Source organism: Ailuropoda melanoleuca, chromosome 2 (genome assembly GCF_002007445.2).
Source record: "Ailuropoda melanoleuca isolate Jingjing chromosome 2, ASM200744v2, whole genome shotgun sequence".
Classification (NCBI taxonomy): domain Eukaryota; kingdom Metazoa; phylum Chordata; class Mammalia; order Carnivora; family Ursidae; genus Ailuropoda; species Ailuropoda melanoleuca.
Window position 1 is genome coordinate 82,640,578 of NC_048219.1, and position 20,496 is coordinate 82,661,073.

Below are 20,496 nucleotides of genomic sequence, written 5' to 3' on the forward strand. Positions count from 1 at the left end.
CATATGATATTTGTCTTTCTCTGACTTATTTCACTTAGCATAATACCCTCTAGTTCCATCCACATCGTTGCAAATGGCAAGATATATATACATCTTCTTTACCCATTCATCTGTCAATGGACATCTGGGCTCTTTCCATATTTGAGCTATTGTGGACATTGCTGCTCTAAACATTGGGGTGCATGTGCCCCTTGAAATCACTATGCTTGCATCCTTTGGGTAAATACCTAGTAGTACAATTGCTGGATCGTAGAGTGGTTCTATTTTTAACTTTTTCAGGAAGCTCCATACTGTTCTCCAGAGTGGCTGCACCAGTTTGCATTCCCCCCAACAGTGCAAGAGGGTTCCCCTTTCTCCGCATCCTGGCCAACACCTGTCATTTCTTGACTTGTTAATTTTAGCCATTCTGACCGGTGTGAGGTGGTATCTCATGGTTTTGATTTGTATTTCCCTGATCAGAAGCCTATTACTTTAATCAATAGGTTTTTTTTGCATGAAAAACTCTTGAAAAATAAATCTTGAAGAAGAAAGAGAGATCAAGAAGAGGAAGAGTCTGGAGAGAGGAAGGACTTTAAGTCCCTAGACGTCAGATACTAACATAGGCTGCCCAGGGAACCCACACATCTGCTTGCTTCACTCTCACTTCCGCCATCCCCGGCCACTCCCTCTCTGACCACACAGGCCCTGGCCAGGCTGCCACCAGGCCTCTCACTACATGGCCCAGTGGCCAGGGCTGTGCTCCCTCAGGCTGGTGTACACACACACCTGACGTTTTAGGTGAGGGGCAGGGGAGTAAAACTGAGGGTTTCAGAGGTCTCCCCACTACCCGGGGAAGACTGACCACATGCCTCTAGCTTCTCTTAGCAGAGCTTGGTGGTGGAGAGCCCTCTGGGCCTGCACTGCCTGGGTTGGACTCCTGATTCTTCGACTTGTGACTGGCTGACCTTGGACAGGTGCCTGTGGGTCTCCTCATGCGTGACTCAGAGAAAGCAATAGCACCTGCCTGTCCCTTAGGGGAGGGCTCCCAGAGGCCTCGGGGAGGAGCACCAGGCATGCAGAGACAAGGCCGAGGGCTGGGGGTCCCATTGGCTCTGCAGGGGGTCAGCCTGGAAGGGGGAGCAGGACAGGGAATGGGAATGCAGGAGATGAGGGATGAGCAGGGGATGTGGACGCGGGGCAGAGCACGGCTGAGGGCGGCCGGGAGGAGACACACAGCGGGATGATCTGTCTCCAGATTCCCCTTTTTTTTTTTTTTTTTAAGATTTAAAATATTAGAGAGAGAGAGAGAAAGCATAAGTGGGGTAGGGGTGGGGTCGTGGGCAGAGGGAGCAGGCTCCCCAGTGAACAAGGACCCTGACACGGGGCTTGATCTCAGGCCCCCGAGATCATGACCTGAGCCGAAGGCAGATGCTTAACCGACTGAGCCACCCAGGTGCCCGTCTCAAGATTCTAAGTTGAACTCTGGTCCATGACACTTCCATAGACTCACTGGCTGGTGTTGGAGGCTAAATGATTGTTCTTTGCTCTGACTTCCAAATAGAAGGTTGCTCTGTCTTCCTCCGGTAATTCTCAGCCCCAGGCAGAGAGGGGAAAACTGTAGTTGGGGTCCTGAGATTAGGGAAGTCGCCCACATAGCCCGTCAGCCTCCAGGGCTGAGCCAGGGTTTGAAGCAGCTGATGGGGAAGGCCGGCTCCGGGGAGAGGGGGCCCCCACCCTTCCCAGGGCCAGCCCTCCTCTAATTGCTTAGTTCTTTTTGTTATAATTAACGGTTTTATTAGGACATAATTCACACACAGTACAAGCCACTCATTTGCAGTGTACAATTTAATGGTTTTAGTCCGACAGTTATACAATTACTACAATATTAGAACATTGTCATCACGCCAAAAAGAAACCATGCCCTCATTAGCAGTCACTCCTTGCCCTGACCCCACACCCTCCTCCCAGCCCTGGGCCGCTAGGAATCCACTTTTTAGCTCTATGTGCCAATTCTGGACATTTTGTATGGATGGAATTATACGGTATGTGGTCTCTTTGGATTGGCTTCTTCCGCTGAGCACGTTTTCAGGGCACACCCATGCCGTAGCATGTATCAGACCCTCATCACTTTTTTTTTTTTTTAAGTAGACTCCACACCCAGCAGGGAGTCCAATGTGGGGCTTGAACTCATGACCCCTAGGTCAAAACCTGAGCTGCAACCAAGAGTCGGACACTTACTTGCCCAACTGAGCCACCAATTACTTTCTACACTGACTGCTATCCCATTGTCTGCATGGACCACATTTACCTTTTCATCCGGTAGAAGGACGTATGGATTATTCTCACTATGGGGCTATTATGAATAATGATCTATGAACATTCATACACAAGTTTGTGTGTGGGCATGTTTTTATTTCTCTGGGGTATAAACCAAGGAGTGGAACAGCCGCATCATAAGGTTATAATTTCTTCTTTGTATATACTTCCATTTTAGGACTTGGGACACTGGCCACAAGCGCTCACTGGTCTGCGCGTCCTATCACAACACAAGCTTTCCTCTCGCACACCCCGGAGAACCAGGCTCCTCCAAAGCACTAAGTATGTCGAAGGTGCTCCAGTGAGTCAAATGCTGCTTACAGACATGGCAAGATGAGGCCGGAGAGCTGCCCACCAGGTCCTACAGTGGGGTGGCGGGGGTGGGGGGGGTCCTACAGCAGGGCGGTGCCTGGTAACATTGACGAGCCATGGGGGTGACAGCCTGATTGAAGTGGGTTCAAGAAAGGAGCAGAGAAGTCAGAAAAAAGGAAGTACAGATCATTTCTTTGGAGAAACTTTTCCATTAAAGATAGTGGAAAAATGAGACAAGAGCTAGATGGGAAGTGAATCAAGAGGATTTTGGGTTTTTGAAGCTATGGGATAGGACAGTCTGTTTGTATGGCCCGGCAGAAAGGTGAATGCTCATGAGGTGGGAGAGAGGTAGACAAGGAGTGATCTCCTTAAGTGGGTGAGGGCCCGTGGGATCCCACGCAGAAGCAGGTTACAGATGGAACACTTTGTCCTAAGACTCACATGTTGAGACCCTAACCCCCGTGTGACTCTATCTGGAGACAGGACCGTAAGGAGGTGACAAAGGGTACATGAGGTCATGAGGGTAGAAACCTGTTCTGATACAGATGGTGCCCTCAGAAAAGGAGACGACACCAGGGCTCTTCCCCAGCCATGTGAGGACACAGTGAGAAGGCAGCCACCTGCAAACCAGGAAGAGAGCCCTCACCAGGACCCCAAAGAGCCAGCACCTTGACCTTGGACTTTCCAGCCTCTAGAACTGTGAGAAATACACTTCTGGTTTTTAAGTCACTGGTATTTTGTCATGGTGGCTCCAGAAGACTAAGACGAGGGGGGAGACTGGTATCAGGAGGAGCAAGGCGGGTTCATGCACAGTCACAGGAAGGGAGGCAAAGGATGTGGCTGCCAATGCAGCTGGCTGTGTAGACATATGGCAGGAGGCACTGGTGGATGCTTTTGTTTCATTGACAGAGGAAGTGAGGCGAGCAGCCGAGCATGAGGACGCAGGGGTGCAGGTCTAGAAAGAGATCAGGAGACAGTGAGCAGACCAGGGCAATGCTGCAAGGCCATCTGAGAGCCACTTGGAGCCCCCTGGGGGTCTGCAGTCACTGAGACAACACTACTCAACCCAGGGGGTTCTTTGCCTACAGGGGTGCTCAGCAGCTTGGGTGAGGGGAGGGGTCCAGCAGAGGTGACTCTGCCCACAGTTGGGATCTGGCCAAATGAGGAGGATGAAGGGGAGGGTGAAAGACTGAAGGCAGCAGAGTGGCTCCCTGATGAACATGGAGACCCAGCATGGCTCCGGGGACAAGAAGTACAGAGGCTGTGGGCCATTGGGGGCCAGTGGGGGCACTGGCTTGCAGGACCTGGTGGGGCTGCAGGGTGTGTGGAGTGGGGCCCTCAGGAGGACAGTGGAGCAGGGACACTTGTAACCAGGACTGTGAGGGACTGTGGGCATTGGTGATGGAAGGTCGGAGGCAAGACCAGGGCGGTGGCTGCTGGGAAGGGAGGGGGGCAAGATGCTTGGGGCAGACCATGCCGGGGCACTGGAGCTGGGGGTTCTGAAAGCACACTCAGATTCTGAAGGGAGGAGCATTAGGAAAGGGTGATCTGGACCTAGCGCTAACATCTTCACAAGCTGAGGAACAAAAGATAACTAGAAAAGGGGATGTCTGGTGGGGGTGATCTGCTGGTTTGCCCTCGGAACTGAGGACAGAGGCGTGGGCTGGAAGCAGACAGGAGCCAGGAGGACACCGGCCCTCCCTCCTACCCAGCATCCAAGGGGCGCAGGAGAGGAAGCAGCCGGCCCTTGAGAGGACCTCGGGAAGCAGCATCCTCGGGGAGAGTCAGGTTCCGGTGAGAACAGAAAGGTGGAAGGAACGTTCATAGCAAAGAATACTAGGAATTTTGCTGTTGATGGAGGCATCAGAAAGGGCCTTACAGAGCATCTAGAGACGACGGTCTGGAAGACAGAGGATGGTCTGGGAGTCCCAGGCTCCCCACAGGGCCTGGAACACAGGGTTTCACATGATGAGCCAGACACACACTTTGGTAGGAATCTTTCTGCCCCAAGGTAGGAGGACCAGGGAGAAGTAGGGGTCTTCCCAGGAGTACTCAGGGCTTCCAGGCCCCCGCCTCATTCTTGCTGATAGCTGTGAGGGGTCCAGAGAGAGCTGTCTCATGAGGCTCCTTTCAGCACACTTTGCCTTGATGTGAAAAAGCAGTATTTCCTTTTTCAGGCTGCAGACTCTCACGTGACAGGAGCTCCAGGGGCGGTGTGGGCTCAGGAGCTAAGGGCCTGGGATGCTGGTACAGACGAGGGCGACCCGAGGGACAGCAGGGCTGTCCACTTCCTCATTCAGCAGAGGCTACTGCTCCACGCTGGTATCGGACTTAACAGCTTTTAAGAGTTCTCTGCCGTTTCCCTGCCCATGTGACGGCTAACAACGGACACCGAGTGAAGAGACCTTCCCGAGACAAGTCTCCCCGCGTGTGGGTGGCGGTGGTCTGGTCTTAGCAAAAGCAGCGGAAGACCCGTGTGTTCTCGCCTCCCGTCAAGAGCCACGGACCCAGCACGCGGAACGGATCTTGTCTACCTCCTCCCTCACTCCACTGCCAGTCCCGCAATGAATTCTTTTCCCTTTAAAACAAAAGAGAAGAGGTGGATAGATTTTAGTAAAAAGGCTTCACCTCCTGAGGTATGTGACTCAGAATATTCTTCTGATTTAAGAAGAAAAAAAAAAAGCCAAACCACCTATCACTTCCGTATATATTTACATATTTACAACTTTCTTTGTGACAGGAAGTCTATAGTAAAAAACTGAAAGGCAGAAGTCATCTACAGTATCGAGTCATAGCCCAGAGGAGGGTGGGATGGATACTGGTGCGGGTTGTTTGCTGATGTTTCTTCCAAAAAAGAACCTTCTGATGGAGGATGACTTCAGATTAGAATTCCAAACCGGTCTCGAAGATGACGGAATACTTGAATGGTAAATTAAATGGCTTTTTATTCCATTATTAAATAACTTAGTCACTATACATTCGATGTCATCTTGTAGTACCAGTCAACTGGGGCTATAAAAGAAAAAGATCTCATGTTAGTAACTTGTAAAATGCAGACCCGGTTACCCTCCTATTCTACTGTGAGTAGCCCTTTTATAATAAACCCATCAAAGCCAAGGGCCCCGGGGAGCAGAGATGGAGGGAGACTGGTCTTGAGCCCTCTTGGGATGGTAGCTGGAGGCCCCCAGGAGTACCACCTTCAGTGGGAGGCACTTGTTAACAGCCCCGTTTCCTCAAGCCAACTCAGTCTTTGAGCGTCACCGAAATCCCCAAAGAACAAAACTGGGACCTTAAGAACCCTTACGGGAGCTGTCGCTCCTTCTGGCAGTTATCTGCACCTTGCCACATGTGTCTCCTGGGGTCCGTTTCCACCCCTCCTCAGCTTCTCTTCCTGATGAGTCATCTCTGCAGTGATGACGGGACCAACCCGGGGTTAGCTCGGAGGAAATGAGCCCGAGCACAAAGCTGCAGAATTGCCTAGACACGCCCCTTCAAACTGAGGTCCCAGTTCTTGCCTCGTGCCTTCCCTACAGTCTGTACTTCATGGTTCAGACCAGTTCCTCCAGGCGCAGCCCAGACCACACCAGGGTTCCCAAAATATGTGTACCCGTTGGTGACCAGAGATCATAATGAGCGTTGGAGTCACAGGGGTTAGCTAAAAGGGAGCAAATGAGCTCTCCTTATTAAGAATCCGACAGGCGCCTGGGTGGCTCAGCCAGTTGGGGGTCTGCCTTTGGCCCAGGTAATGGTCCCGGAGTCCCTGGGATCGAGCCCCCTGTCGGGCTCCCTGCTCAGCGGGGAGACTGCTTCTTTCACTCTGCCTCTCCCTCTGCTTGTTCTCTCTCTCAAACAAATAAAATCTTTAAAAAAAAATCTAATAGAATGTGAAAATGGGTGCTGTGAATTTTTGAGGGAGATGACGTGGGAGGTGCTTCTCAAACATGTCCCGGAAGGCACAGCACTCCTTAGAGCAGCTCTGCAAGGGCAAGGCTTGGTGCCCTGCTGCTACCCCCCCCACCTCTCCTCACCCACGCCCACATCGCTGCATGTCCTGCCAACCAATCGGGCCTGTCTCTCCAGCTCCCCTTCAGGCTGAGACACCGCCTCCAGCCTGCAAATCTGTCTTCCCAGAAAAACAGGGCTCTGCTCCCTTTTTAACTTGGTCAACTTTGTGATCTGTTTTCCAGGCATTTACACAAAAACGGAGACTGTGAGCACTTCCAGAAATTGTCAACACTGAACTGTGCAGGTGAAAAGTGTGATACTATGTCCGTTTTTCTCTCAGTGATCTGAAATCTACTTGGCTGTCCTTGGATATTTTCTAATTGGGTCTAGCTCTTTCAGACACTGTCCTCACAGAAATGTGATAATTTGGCCTTTGTTCCTCATTATGTTTGTCCCCACCCCCACGACTCTTCCAACACTTCCCCCTCCACCATATATACAACTCTTGAATAACTGAGTTTAAGGAAGTCCCCCTGCAGCCACAGTGGGCTCTTTAAATTTAAAAATTATTATTAAATAGGTAGCAAATACACAAAGTACAAAATCTGAATAGTAAACAAAAATACATCAAGAGATGTGAACTCCCACACCCAGCCCCAAGCTACCCAGGTTTCTGCCCAGGAGGTCACCCTCAGATGTCACCTCTACCTTCCTAGACTCATTATACGAAAGCACTGCTTTTCGTGCTTTTCAGAACTCTCCTGCTCAAGAACCTACAATGGCTCCCTATTCCCATATCGCTCCATCTTAATGCCCCTGACTTCACTCTTTTGCCACCTGCTCAGCCTGATGCTAAGTAGGCCAGTCTCTCTGTCCAATAAACCACGAGGGCTTAGTCCCCTCCATGTCTCTGCCTCTGCTGCTGCTCCCGGCTGGAATGCCTTCTCCACTCCACCTCTGACTGCTTTGAACATCTAGCTCACATCCTACCCCCTCAGAATCTTCATGGTCACCCCGGCCTCTTCCCCTCGCCTTTGCTGGCTGCCCAGCCCTGACCATCCCCACCACACATTCTGGCCCACGACCCCGTGCCTCAGCCCTTCTGCTGATGTACTCGTCTTCTCTCTCCAGTGTGCCCACGAGCTGCCCGAGGGTGGGAGCCCTGACAGTGTCAGGCCTCCCCGGGTCCATGACGTCACGCCATCGGCTAACACAGTGCCTGACCTCGCTGCAGTAATCTCCGGGAAAGTGTGCCGAGTGAAAAGAGCCGCCGGCAGAGGCAGGAGCTCCGGGAGAGTCCATTGCCTCTCCCAGTGGCCCTGGCTCGCGGCGTCCCCTGAACGGTGCTGGCAGTCAGGTTCTGATGGCCACCCCTCTGCTGTAACTAGCTGGGTCTCTGCAGAGAACCCCCTGGAATCTCGCCCTCCCCTGGCACTCATGCTTACTGCCGCACATCTGTAATACCCACGTCTGAACAGCCCCTTGTCCTCTCCCTCTCCCTGCTTTGCTGATGGCACACCTGTTCCTCACCTCACCTACCTTTGCTCACCTCCTTTCCAGCCCCCTCTGCATGGCCTCCTGGCCCATCAGCCCTCCACAGGCTCACTGTGAGGCTCACAGAGCTGCCCTGGGCCTCCTGCCACAGCCAGCTTCCCTGGTAACCTGGGCGTGTCCCGCTGGGCAGCTGGGGAGAAAGGGAAGCTCTGAGCCCATGGGCCCCAGGCACGCAGGTGCTCACTGCTGCTCAGTGGCCCTTCCTCATTCCCACTCCAACTGTGACCCTGTGGCTTTCTGGAAAACCAGCAACTTACTCAACAAAGCCAAAGGTCTTGACCACCTGCCCTCCTCCTTAGCTTCTCCTCACCTTGAATACGCAGCCCCCTCCCTGAGCGTCTCTAGCAGGGGGCCACCCTCGCTCTCCTCCCGGACTTGCCCCACCTGGGCTCCTCACCTCGGCCCGTCACCTGAGGGCCTTGGGCTTGGCTTTCTTGGTGACCTCAGACGCTCAGGGCATCAGTTACTATCCTGATGAAGATGTGCCCCCATCTACAGCTCCAGCTGCAGCCCCTAAAGCCACTTCTGCAATTATGTGCCGGACCTCATGACCCAAGTGACGCGCCCACACCCCAAACTCAGCCTCAGACCTGGCTTCCCCACCCAGAGCCCCGCCTGACTCCTCCGCTAGGCCTGGCAGTGCCACCGTCTTCTGGGCACCCAGCGTTGGAATTCCTGCCACTTCTGGCTTCTTTCCTGAATAATCATAGGACTATTCATAACCAGAATAGCACAATAACATTTATTAAGCTCCATTCTGAGCCAGTCACTGTTCTAAGCATTTTATTTTCATTAACACCTCCTCCGGTACCTAGCCCCCCACGGCGGCTCTGCCACGACGACCACCATGATTCAGGCCCTCTCTGCACGGCTGCACTGTTTCATTTGCCCACCAACCAGAGTCTCCAGCTCCAGCCTCTTGCCTATTAATTCCCCTTGTGCTTTGTCTAATGCATAGCTCTGCTCGGACATCCTCAGTGGTTTCCCAGAAAAAAATGACACAGACTTCTTGGCAACTCCCTCTCGGTATCTTGGCTTGGCCCAACCCGCCAGGCCAGCCCCAGCTCCCTCTATTCACCGACATCTGGTGCCCGAAGGAGGATGACTCTTAACTCCCTATCTCGCCCTTTACAGCCCTGAGTCTGTACTCTTCCCATCACCCCCTAACGCCCAGCTCCTGGGCCCCTGCCTCCTGACTGCCAAAGACCTTGCGGGGCACAGGGGTCCTTCTGGAGCCTCCTTATGGCAGTTTAGTCAGCATTGCTGCCCTTGACTGTGTCTGGATCCTAGCTTTTGTTTGTGATACTGGCCCAGCTCTGACCCTGGCTCCCGAAGTGAACCCAATCCCTGGTCCAATTCTCCCGGGACGGGAGAAGGAGGCTAACGATATAACCCTCTGAGTCTGAAGACCCTGATTTGAATCCCAGCTCGACTACTTCTTAGCAATGGAACTTGACTTCTCATAGTCACTCTCTCTAAGCAAGTGGTAATGACACCCCGTGTGAGGCCCGTTGCGAGGGTGTGAGGAGTGATACACGGGAAGTGCCGAGCCCAGCGCTGATGTCACTTATTACCATTCAAGACAAGTGACAGATACACAGAACGTGGTCCCCAGGGAAGAGATGCTCTACATCAGGGCTGTTCCGGTGCTGCTTACACGATATATAATTTACCCACCACACCGTCCGCAGGGTACTTACTCGGTTCTCTCTGTTTTTCTGCCACCTTTCAGACAAGCTACAAATGAAGAAATTTGCAACTCAGTTAAAGGACTGAAAAGCAAAGCTGAAATCTGCAGTTACTGCCTGCCTGATGAAGACCTGATTCTGGAACATTCTAAACCACAGCCCTGTCACGTTGGTTTTCCTGCTCTTCCCACTGCTTAAGTCAAACTAACTGCAGAGGGGTCCAAAGAGGTGTTCCAAAACTGCTCATCAGAAGACAGAAAAAGAAAACAAACACTGCTAACAAAAACGGGTATTTCTACAGCAGCTTACGCATAAGGCTAAAGACGCAGGGCAGGCTCACACAGCGTGGGCCAGCGCTGCCCAGGAACACGTGAGCCCCGCAGGTAATGTAACAATTTTAGTAGTCACGCCATAAAGTAAAGAGAACTGGTGAAATTCATTTTCAAAATGTTTTAATTTTGAAATTAATTTTAATGTTTAATTTTGACATTTTAATAATTTTCAATTTATTTAGTAGCCAAACACGTCAAAAATACTATCATTTTAACATGTAATCAAAATAAACACTACTAATGAGACATTTTGCAGTCCTTTTTAAACACCAAGTCTTATAAATTCAGCGTGCATTTTATATTTATGGCACACCTGTTTGGACTCCCACGTTTCAAGGGTTCAACAGCCGCAGGTGGCTCATGGCTAACATTTTGGACAGCGCCGTTCTGGACAGTAAGCTATGGCTTCCAGACACATACACATCGGTGTCCTCCCATAAAAGGCATCAGCCCTTGTCAGGGGCCAGACTAGAGGTCCCCCAGCCTAGTCCACAGGCTCGACTGAACTTGTCCCTGTGTCTGTCAACTACAACTACAACTTACATTCCCTGTCCCCCTCAGAAGGCTCCCTGCCAAATGCCTCACTCTTTCCCAAGTTACGGCTTTAGGGTTGTGAAGCCAGCTGAAGTAAGTATATTTTTCAAGGCATTTTTTTTTTCCAGGTTATACCGGTCCTGACCATGGGAGTAATTTTCTCTCCATTGAATGAACTTATTTTGTTTTAAAGTTAAATCAGCCAACTGATTTGGAATTATATGAGCACTCAGTACCACCTGTCTTTGGTTCAGGGATTCTGGTAATAGACCCACAAGAACTCTGAGTGGAAAATGCTTTTGGTTTCTGGGGACCAATCTGTTAAGGAGATGATTAACAACAATGCTGCTATTTGGGGATTAAAAATAATCTTTTACAAGAACATGTGAGCTCCCCAAATATTTTGCTCATTCGTAATGAAGGCTCAGAACTTTCTTCAGCTGATTTTTATATCTTATTTAGAGGAGAGTCAACTGACTCATAATCTACTACTGAGGGATCTTCGCCGTATTTGCAACCTATAACACAGAAACAGTATCCCTGGGATGCCATATTCTAGTGGCAATGCGCCAACAGCAGTCTAGGACAGCATTGGCGGATGGAACTTTCTGTGACGATGGAATTCTTCTCTATCTGGTCCGTCCCCTTATGGTAGCCGCGAGCTCTGTGTGGCTACTGAGTGCTTGACGTGTGGATAGTTCAAATGAAGAAAGAAATTTTACATTAAATATAATGAATTGAATTTTATATTTAAACCACTGCACGTGGCCAGTGCCTACAGTACTGAGCAGTGCAGGTCTAGGAACCTGAAATCTAAGTTGGTCCAAGACATGAATGTGAAATGACATGGGTCCTACGTGCCAGCACGTGGCTGAAAGCTTATTCTTTCACATTCCCTGTGGCAGGGACAGATCAGTCTTGCAAAGAGCACTCTTGAGAAAGCAGATATGGAGAGTGTCGGGGCTGCAAGAACATCTAATCTTCACATTTACAGCCTGGTCCGTGTCCCCTGGGGCTTGAGGAGGGCCTTCCTGTTCCCAGGAAGGAACAGGACGGGGGACAGGTTACCCGTTCTCCAGGGCACATGGGCTGCCTTCCAGGCTGGCCCACATCTCTAAAGGACCGAGGACGGCTCGGGAAGGCAGCGCAGGTAATACCAGGTTATTATGACCCACTCCAAGTCACCAACAACAGCTTCCTCCTCCCCAGGACCTCCTTCTGGGCTAGAAGATGTGGAAAGTACAGCCCTGGAAGCCAAGAGCAAGGGGTCTTTTGCAAAATCTAGCTTGGAGACCAGAGATAGAAAATCTGTTGAAGCAGGCCGGGGAACATCCAGCCCTGTTCCCACATCTGTAAAGGCCCCTACTGCCTGAGGATTCCCTCTGCCATAGATCATGCAAAATCTTGGCAAACCTGCCAGACCCAGCAACCTCGGACAACAAGGAACACAAAATGAAACAAAAGGCTTGGTTTCTTTCCAAACACCTAAAATTTCAAACTTTGCTTTAGTCTCTAAACTATTAATTTTCTGGCCTTTGAAAAACCAATTCGAGTTTGGAAACTTATTTTTTTGAAAGGAAGTATACATACCTTTTCTAAACAGCAAAAAAGTTACTCCTGCTACGACGACTACTGCTGGTATAATCACAAAATTGTGCCTTGAATGTCCTGTAAAAAAAAAAAAAAAAAAAAAAGGAAGCCAGTGAGAAAGAAAGAAATACAATTAGCTGACTGATCAAAACAGAGATCCAGGTGATTCTCCTTATTTGCAGATTCCATATCTGCAATCTACCTACTTGCTAGAATGTATGTGTTGTCCCCACGTCAATGCTCACAGCACATTCATTGTCCCTGGAGGACACGTGCAGCAGGATGGTGAAAAGTCTTTTTTTTTTTTTAAGATTTTATTTATTTATTTGACAGAGAGAGAGAGGCAGCAAGAGAGGGAACACAAGCAGGGGGAGTGGGAGAAGGAGAAGCAGGCTACCCACTGAGCAGAGAGCCCGACGTGGGGCTCGATCCCAGGACCTGGGATCATGACCTGAGCCGAAGGCAGATGCTTAATGATTGAGCCACCCAGGCGCCCCAGGATGGTGAAAACTCTGGTGTGCATGTCCCCAGCTGAGGCCGAACAAGGCAACGCTCTGCCTTCCTGAGTCCTCTCCTCTACTGTAAGCAAGTGTCCTATGCCTGGTCTGTGTACTGCCATATTTTTCACACTTTTGTGCTTTTTGTTGGCTATTTCACTGTCTAAAATAGCCCCAACACAGTGCCAAAGTGCTGTGTGGCGTTCCTAAGTGCAAGAAGGCTGGGCTATGCCTTTCAGAGAAATATATGTTAGACACGCTTCATCTAGGCATAAGTCGTGGAGTTGTTGGCTGGGAGTCCAACGTTCATCAATCAACAACACATGTATAATAAGGGTTCTTTAAATAGAAGCACACATAACGCAAGGTTATTTATTGATTTCTTGCCAAAAATGTGACCAGAAGCTTGCGGGAACCTAACCCTGCATTTCCCAGAAGCAACATCCAGTATTTACTAATTCTGTATTCACGGTGACTTTATGACGCACGACTACTGCAAATCAAGAGAACTGACTGTATTTATAAATAAACTTACCTGCACAAGGCTGATACACAGCAAGCCCAGTGTTATTTATTAAAAGATGCGAATATTACACTGGAAGTGTTGTTTTCAGCTAGCCCACACTGCCCGTGGGAGCTTAACTTAGCAGCATGTGTCTAGTAGGGCAATTTGGCAATAGTGCATAATAGGTGCTCAGTAAAAACGTTCATCTTAAAGCAGCCAGACACGGTGCTAAGTGATATGCCCACAGTCTCGTAACTGTAAATGGGATTGATAAATATGCCTTTCTCGTAGGGCAGCTGTGAGCATCAACTGAGTTAATATCCCTGAGAACCGCTTTAGCTATCCTCATCACCCTATTGAGGAGATGCTATTGGTATCTCTACCAACATCCTTTAGCCCCGCAAGGCCATTGCTAAGATTTTAACCTACAGAAACGATCAGTGATGTGCCCTTCCTCCCCTTCCAAAAAAGGCACAAGGATATTTACCGCAGCGTCCCTGACAATATCAAAAAGCTAAAACAACCTACGTGTCCTCAACAGGAAAGTATGACATGTTTACAAGGCAGACTCCATCCAGCCACTAAAAATACAAAGGCAGAATACCCAAGCATGTGGCAAAATGATCACAATGCAGTGGTTAAGGGAAGGGTGGGGTCACTAACAGCAAACACTGAGGGTTAAGAAAGAAGGGAGAGGCTGGGGAAAGGAGCCGCCAGGGGGAGAGAAAGTGAATGAATAAATGAGAAGGAGAACGTGAACACACATCCTTTCCTCTTATTTGGAACACAGGTGGGTTAGAACAAACAGAAAGTCACCCACCTATTTGATCTGAGAGGCCCCTGACCAGAAACTGCTAGTTACCTCCCTGTTATGCCCCCTACCCATTCGGCTCTGTTAGTAACAGACTTCAGATTTTCAGCTGGGCATACCATCACTCCACTCAAAGATGAATTCCTCAGCCTTTCTTGCAGCTAGGTTTGACCACGTGACTAAGTGTTGGGCACTAAGCTATAGGAAGGGTTGTGCAGGATTTCTCCGAAGTCTCCCCTTTCTGGATCCTCCTGCCTGAAATCGTGGGGAAGGCAGGAGGAGCTGGGCTGCTGTTGGGTCTCTGACAACTTCATCAAGCAGCAGTATGTCCAGGGCTGCCTACCTCGGATGTGTGTGTGTGTGTGTGTATATATATATATTTAATGTGAAAGAAGTCATCATTTTTAAGCCACCGATATTAAAAAAAAATTTTTTTTTAATGGTTGAATCTAATGGTACTTGATCCAGTCCCTTCCAAAAACCTTTCTCCCAGGGATGATGCCAGACGCTGCCACCACTCTGAGATGGCAGATACTCAGGGGAGATAACAATGAATACAAGTTCTTATGTCTGCTCTCCCTCTGCACCTGCTGTGCTGACTGGTGCTCGTCCCTCTTCGCCTGGCTCCTGAGATACCAGTTTGCTGGAGTTTTCTTCCTGCTTCCCTGGAGGTCCTTCTCAGTCTCCTCTGCTGGACCTCATCCCCTCAACAGCCTCTAAATGCTGGCGCTCCTCAGACTTAATCCCAGTCCACTGCTCTGTCATATCTTCTCACTAGGTGATCTCACCTAGTCCCACGGCTTTACGTGCCGCCTCTATGCTGATTCTGCCTAAACTTATTTCTCCGTGCTAACTACTCACCAGAGACTTAGACAAGTGAATCAAAGTGCCTTACCTAATGTCTCCATTTGAAATCCAATAAGCACCTCTAACACGTCCCAAACCAAACTTCTCATAGCCTCCACACACCTGCTGCTCCACTTTCTAGTTTCAGTAGATGGTGACACTATTCATCCAGTGCTTGAGCCAGAAATCTGGGGGTCATTTGCACATTTCTTATTAGGGACCCTTCTCCACCACTCAAACCGCTAGGAATTCCTTGTGGCTGTATTTTCAACATGTACCAAACCTGAACCACTTCTCCCAATCTCTGCTGCTATCACGGTCTTCTGAGACACCATAACCTCTGGTTGAGACCCAGAGTTTCTAGATTGGGTGCGTATACCCCAGGGAGTACACGAAATGACCAGGGAGGTGCAAAAAAGCGAAAACATCTACTTACATTTGCTACCTATTTCAGTCTTTAAGTTTTTCCGATTTTGTCTATGTTTTAAAATGCTACAAGTTGGGGCGCCTGGGTGGCACAGCGGTTAAGCATCTGCCTTCGGCTCAGGGCGTGATCCCGGCGTTATGGGATCGAGCCCCACATCAGGCTCCTTCACTAAGAGCCTGCTTCTTCCTCTCCCACTCCCCCTGCTTGTGTTCCCTCTCTCGCTGGCTATCTCTATCTCTGTCAAATAAATAAATAAAATCTTTAAAAAAAAAAATAAATAAAATGCTACAAGTTAGGGGCACCTGGGTGGCTCAGTCAATTAAGCATCCAATTCTTGGTTTTGGCTCAGGTCATGATCTCATGGGTCATGAGACTGAGCCCTGCATCGGGCTCTGCACTCGGTGGGGAGTCTGCTTGAGATGTTCTCTCTCCTTCTCCCTCTGCCCCTCCCCAAACTTGCACAGGTTTTTTCTCTCTCAAATAAATAAATCTTTAAAAATAAAATAAAATGGTACAAGTTATACTCATTGTGGTAGAATCATCTATTGGTCTCCATACCCAATCTCCCCATTTTCCTTTGGTAATAGAACCCCTGTGTTTTAAGCGGGTGCATGGCCAGCCAGCTAAAGAGGACATTTCCCAGCCTCCCCCAGCAGCTGTGACCATGAACTTAGTCTGGCCAACCTGCTGGCACTGGAAGTGACGCATGCCACACTGGGTCACAATCTTGAAAGGGAAGGACTGTGATCCATCCTCTCCCTTCCCACTTGCCATGAGGCAAGTAGAGATGTGAACCCGTTTGACTCCAGAGAGCACAATTTTTAAGCCATAAACATTTCAGTATATATTTCCAAAAGATAAGGATTATCTATAAAACATAACCATGCCATTATCATATCTAAAAAACTAATTAAATGCTTGATAAAATCAGATATACAGTCACCACTTAAATCTCTATTTTTTCACTTTTTTCTGTTTGAATCAGGATCACATAAGGTCTGTATACTGCAATTAATTATAGGCCTCTTAAATCTCTTCACTTTCTAAGCTCCCCCTCACCTCTCTTTTTCTTCCCCTTATAATTTATTTATTGAAGAAACCTGATCACTGGGACTATAGATCCCCCACGCCTAGTCTGTACTATCATTCCACATGGTATGGTTTTCGCCAGCCAATTCCTGTGCATGAATCAATTTTTTTTTCTTTTTTTCTTTTTTTTAAAGAATTTATTTATTTATGTGACAGAGAGACAGACAGCGAGAGAGGGAACACAGCAGGGGAGAGAGAGAGGAAGAAGCAGGCTCCCAGCCGAGAGGCCCAATGTGGGACTCGATCCCGAATGCTGGGATCACGCCCTGAGCCGAAGGCAGACGCTTAACGACTGCGCTACCCAGGCGCCCCCAATTTTTTTTCTTAATTTGACTTAAGACATACACAATCACGATGATGTCATGAAAAAAAAAAAAAGGGGCTCCAGAAGTCAAAGACCTCAATTTTAATTCTATGTCCATTACATAAGTGAACTTGAGGAAGTTGCCTCATCTGGTGGAACCCGTTCCCTCACTCTTAAAAGGTAAAAAACACTGTGGCCAGACTGGAATGGTAATGGTGAACAGCCAACAAAATGATTATTTGGGGGGGGTCTGCCAAAGGGCTGCATGCTGGTCAGTGTGAGTTACTATGTTTCACTGATAAAATATTAAAAGTCTGGATAAAAAAATCAGCACTTAAAATTAAGACCCAATATTTAACCGTTATACCTACACAAATTTATCTGTTATGATGCATGCAACTCTACAGAAAAGTATTCAAAAGTCACCATGGTAAAAAAAGAGATCCTAGACATTTATTGTTGAAAAGAACCATTAAGATCATTAAATTTGGGTCCCAGATATGGGGTAGGAAAGAAAAACATCCTTCAACATTGGCTTAGTGGGACCCCAGATACAGGTCTCCTGTAGCACTATTCCAGGATTTATTTATTTATTTTTAAAGATTTTATTTATTTATTTGTCAGGGAGAAAGAGGGAGCACAAGCAGGGGGAGGGGCAGGCTCCCTGCTGAACAAAGAGATGGATGCAGGGCTCCATCCCAGGACCCTGGGATCATGACCTGAGCCAAAGGCAAAGGCTTAAAGACTGAGCCACCCAGGGGCCCCAGGATTTAAATGACTTAAGAACCAGCAATGTTTCTCAAACTTTCAAAATCTATGATGCAATGTAAACTATCAATTTGGGGGGAAATGTAAAAGGAAGATGAATCACCATTATTGCATAACAAAGAGGGTTTGTTTGCAAATTAACAACCTCTTACCATCAGTGAGAGGGATGTGATCATGACAGTCTTCTATCAAGGTGTCTACAGGGAAGGGATTCTTATTTGGACATTCAATTCCACTGGTAAAGGTTAAGTGAAGACCTATGCAAGGGCAAAATGCTGGAAAATCTCTTAAAATATTCCATATACGTCTATAGAGAATCTTCTTCAGAAATTATTTCCTTCAAGCATTTGACTCTTGGGACACAAGAAGCTTTTGAAGATGTCAACTTGCTTGTTCATTCTGTATACAATACTTTCTCTTGCTGGTTGCGTGCAACACACACACGCCAAAGCCAAAAAAGCACACTGCTTTTGTGTTTTGTCACCACGATAAGGCAACTATCCGCTAGCATGCAAATTGATTTCCACACCCTATGCCTTGGATATTACGCAACACCCACTAAGTGGAATTAATAAATGTTTGCTCCAAGCATAACAATTGTCATTGACTTTGCAGCTGGCTTTTGAGTCTTCTGGACAATTGTGTGACTTGCACGAAGGGTGCCACTTTGAGTCGTCCTCTGTGGGTTTGGTCTTTTCTCTGCCTTTAGGAACCAATACCATCAGTTATGAACTGGAACTCATTTTGCACTTTGTCTGTAAGTATTTGTTTTACCCAGGAAGTCACACTGCTTAGTCTGAAAATGATATAATGAACTTAATGCCTCCATGTCATTATTTGAAAAATTTGGGGGCACCTGGGTGGCTCAGTTGGTTAAGTGTCTGACTCTTGATCTCAGGGTTGTGAGTTCAAGCCCCATGTTGGGCTCCACCCTGGGCATGAAACCTACTAAGAAAAGGAGAGAGAAGCGAGGAAAAAGGACAGAGGAGAGAGGAAAGAGGACAGAGGAAAGAGAGGAGAGAGAGGAGAGAAGAGAGGAGAGGAGAGGAGAGAGGAAAGAAAATTTTCAAAAAGGGCAGTACATCAGAGACTCCGGGAGAAGGGCTCACTAATCAAATATAATCCAAGGTTTTTTATATTCATTATATTGACTAATTGCCTTTTCCTGTTTCAGTTGCTTGTTCAGAAAAAATTGATTCACAGAATCACCCTATGGCCGTCCAAGGAGACTCACAGAGTCTGTATTTGCCCTCAAATCCTGTTCACTATTTACAGTTATGATATTGTTCTGCATTACAGGAATCATTATTTTCATCTCTTCTTTTATGTTCTAATGACTCACTTTGAAATTACCGATCCTTTTGTCTGTAAACTGGGAATATGATGTAAAAAACCGATAATAAAAATTGCAAATTACAAAGGTACATGCCAGTTAAACAAAACAAAAGGACCATAGCCAAGACAGATTGTCATGCCATTCACGGAGTAGCCCAGATAAATGTGCCAAGTGCACACTCTTGCAGCACGCACACAGCCTCTAGGAACACAGCGGTTATTAAGAACATTACGAAGTGTTGTGAAGAGTTCGGAGCACGGGCTCCAGAGCCAGATGGCCTGACTTCAAAACCAGGCTCTGCCCCTTACTATCTGTTGACCCGAGGCAATCCCTCTAAACTCCCTGTGTCCGGGTTTCTCCCCATAAAATAAAGATTATGACAAGTACCCAACTCATACAGCTGGGTGAGCACTGAATTCATTAACAAATGTATTAGAACGGTGCTTGACACAGAAAAGGCTAAGAAACGTTAGCTGGATATCTATAATGCAGTGTCTGTGAAAACCACACCTCATTTTACATTGTGGATTTGTGAAATGCGTGTCAGCATCTCTGGTTTGAAACTCCCGAACCACCCATGGTCCCTGGACCCCACCTGTGTATAGTATGTCCGCCATGACACATTGGGGTGTTTACTCACCACCTGGGACACAGGTTGCTAAAACAAGCGATGACGTCTGTTTGGACAAGGCAATGCTAACAATACACTGTATTTCCTGTGAGAGATCACTTTTCTTCTTAATCAACACTTCAGACGGATCAGAGCTATTTTCACACAGTCCTGAAGAGCAATTCCATGAGTAGTTTAATAATTCTGTGTAGTTGTAAGAGTCCGGGATCCTGCAACGGACTGTAATCTCTTCAGCAGTCGATGTGCAATTCAGTGTTGGAGATGGAAGAGGATCTGGTAAAAGAAATAATATTTAGTATAGGAAAGAGTAACATTTAGACTCATTGTCTACAAAGGTATGAAGAACTCCCAATTTCCTTATGAGCTGGAAAAGACAAGCGTACCACCTCCTTGAGCACCCAGGGGAGAGAACTCTCTTCTTCTGGGTCAGGTCTACCTGCTCAAATTCAGAACACACACAGGCACCAAATCCCTTATCCTCGATGGAGAAAGCCAAAAGATTTCCCACAGGATAGCAGCAAAGTCACTTCAGTGCGAAGCCTCATCTGAGTTGACGTGAGGATTTAACAGTTTTTACTTTTCTCGCTTACTTCATTTTTATTTTTATTTATTTATTTTTTTAAGTAAGTTCTACACCCACTGTGGGGCTTGAACTCATCACCCTGAGACTGAGTCGCATGCTCTACTGACTGAGCCAGCCAGGTGCTGCATATTTTTCTCACTTACTTCAAATATTCATTATCCTGTTGTACTAAAAATATTCTTGCGCTTGAGTATAAGGTGGTCCCCAAAACTAAGCGGGGTGCCTCTTTACATAGAGGAAATAGTTTATACTACCTTTCTAAAATCTAAAAATGTTTAATTCTGAAAGATATCTGACTTACAGTATTTGCAAAGCATACAGTGGAGTCGTGCTGTAAGCAGGTTCTGCTAATAGGCAGAGTACGGGATGGCACCTGTCACAGAGCTATCAGTCTAGAGGCCTCAGGCCCAGCCTTTCTCTGGCAAGTGCCCCCTATTGGCTACAGCAGC

The 20,496-nt window shown here is 47.9% G+C and overlaps 1 protein-coding gene across 2 annotated transcripts in view; it reads right to left on the reverse strand.

The window, feature by feature from the left end:
• Positions 1–1,806: 1,806 nt before the first annotated feature.
• Positions 1,807–20,496, reverse strand: part of CD58 (CD58 molecule) — a 42,915-nt gene continuing 24,225 nt past the window's right edge. The window contains exons 3-6 of one of the 2 annotated variants that reach the window (XM_011230299.3): positions 19,474–19,737; positions 12,251–12,328; positions 9,807–9,843; positions 1,807–5,619 (exon numbers count right to left, since the gene is read on the reverse strand). In XM_011230299.3, the coding sequence (XP_011228601.1) occupies positions 5,610–5,619; positions 9,807–9,843; positions 12,251–12,328; positions 19,474–19,737 (389 nt within the window). In that variant the 3' untranslated portion in view covers positions 1,807–5,609. The remainder of the gene's footprint in view (positions 5,620–9,806; positions 9,844–12,250; positions 12,329–19,473; positions 19,738–20,496) is intronic. The other variant, XM_019804163.2, reaches the window with a different exon arrangement.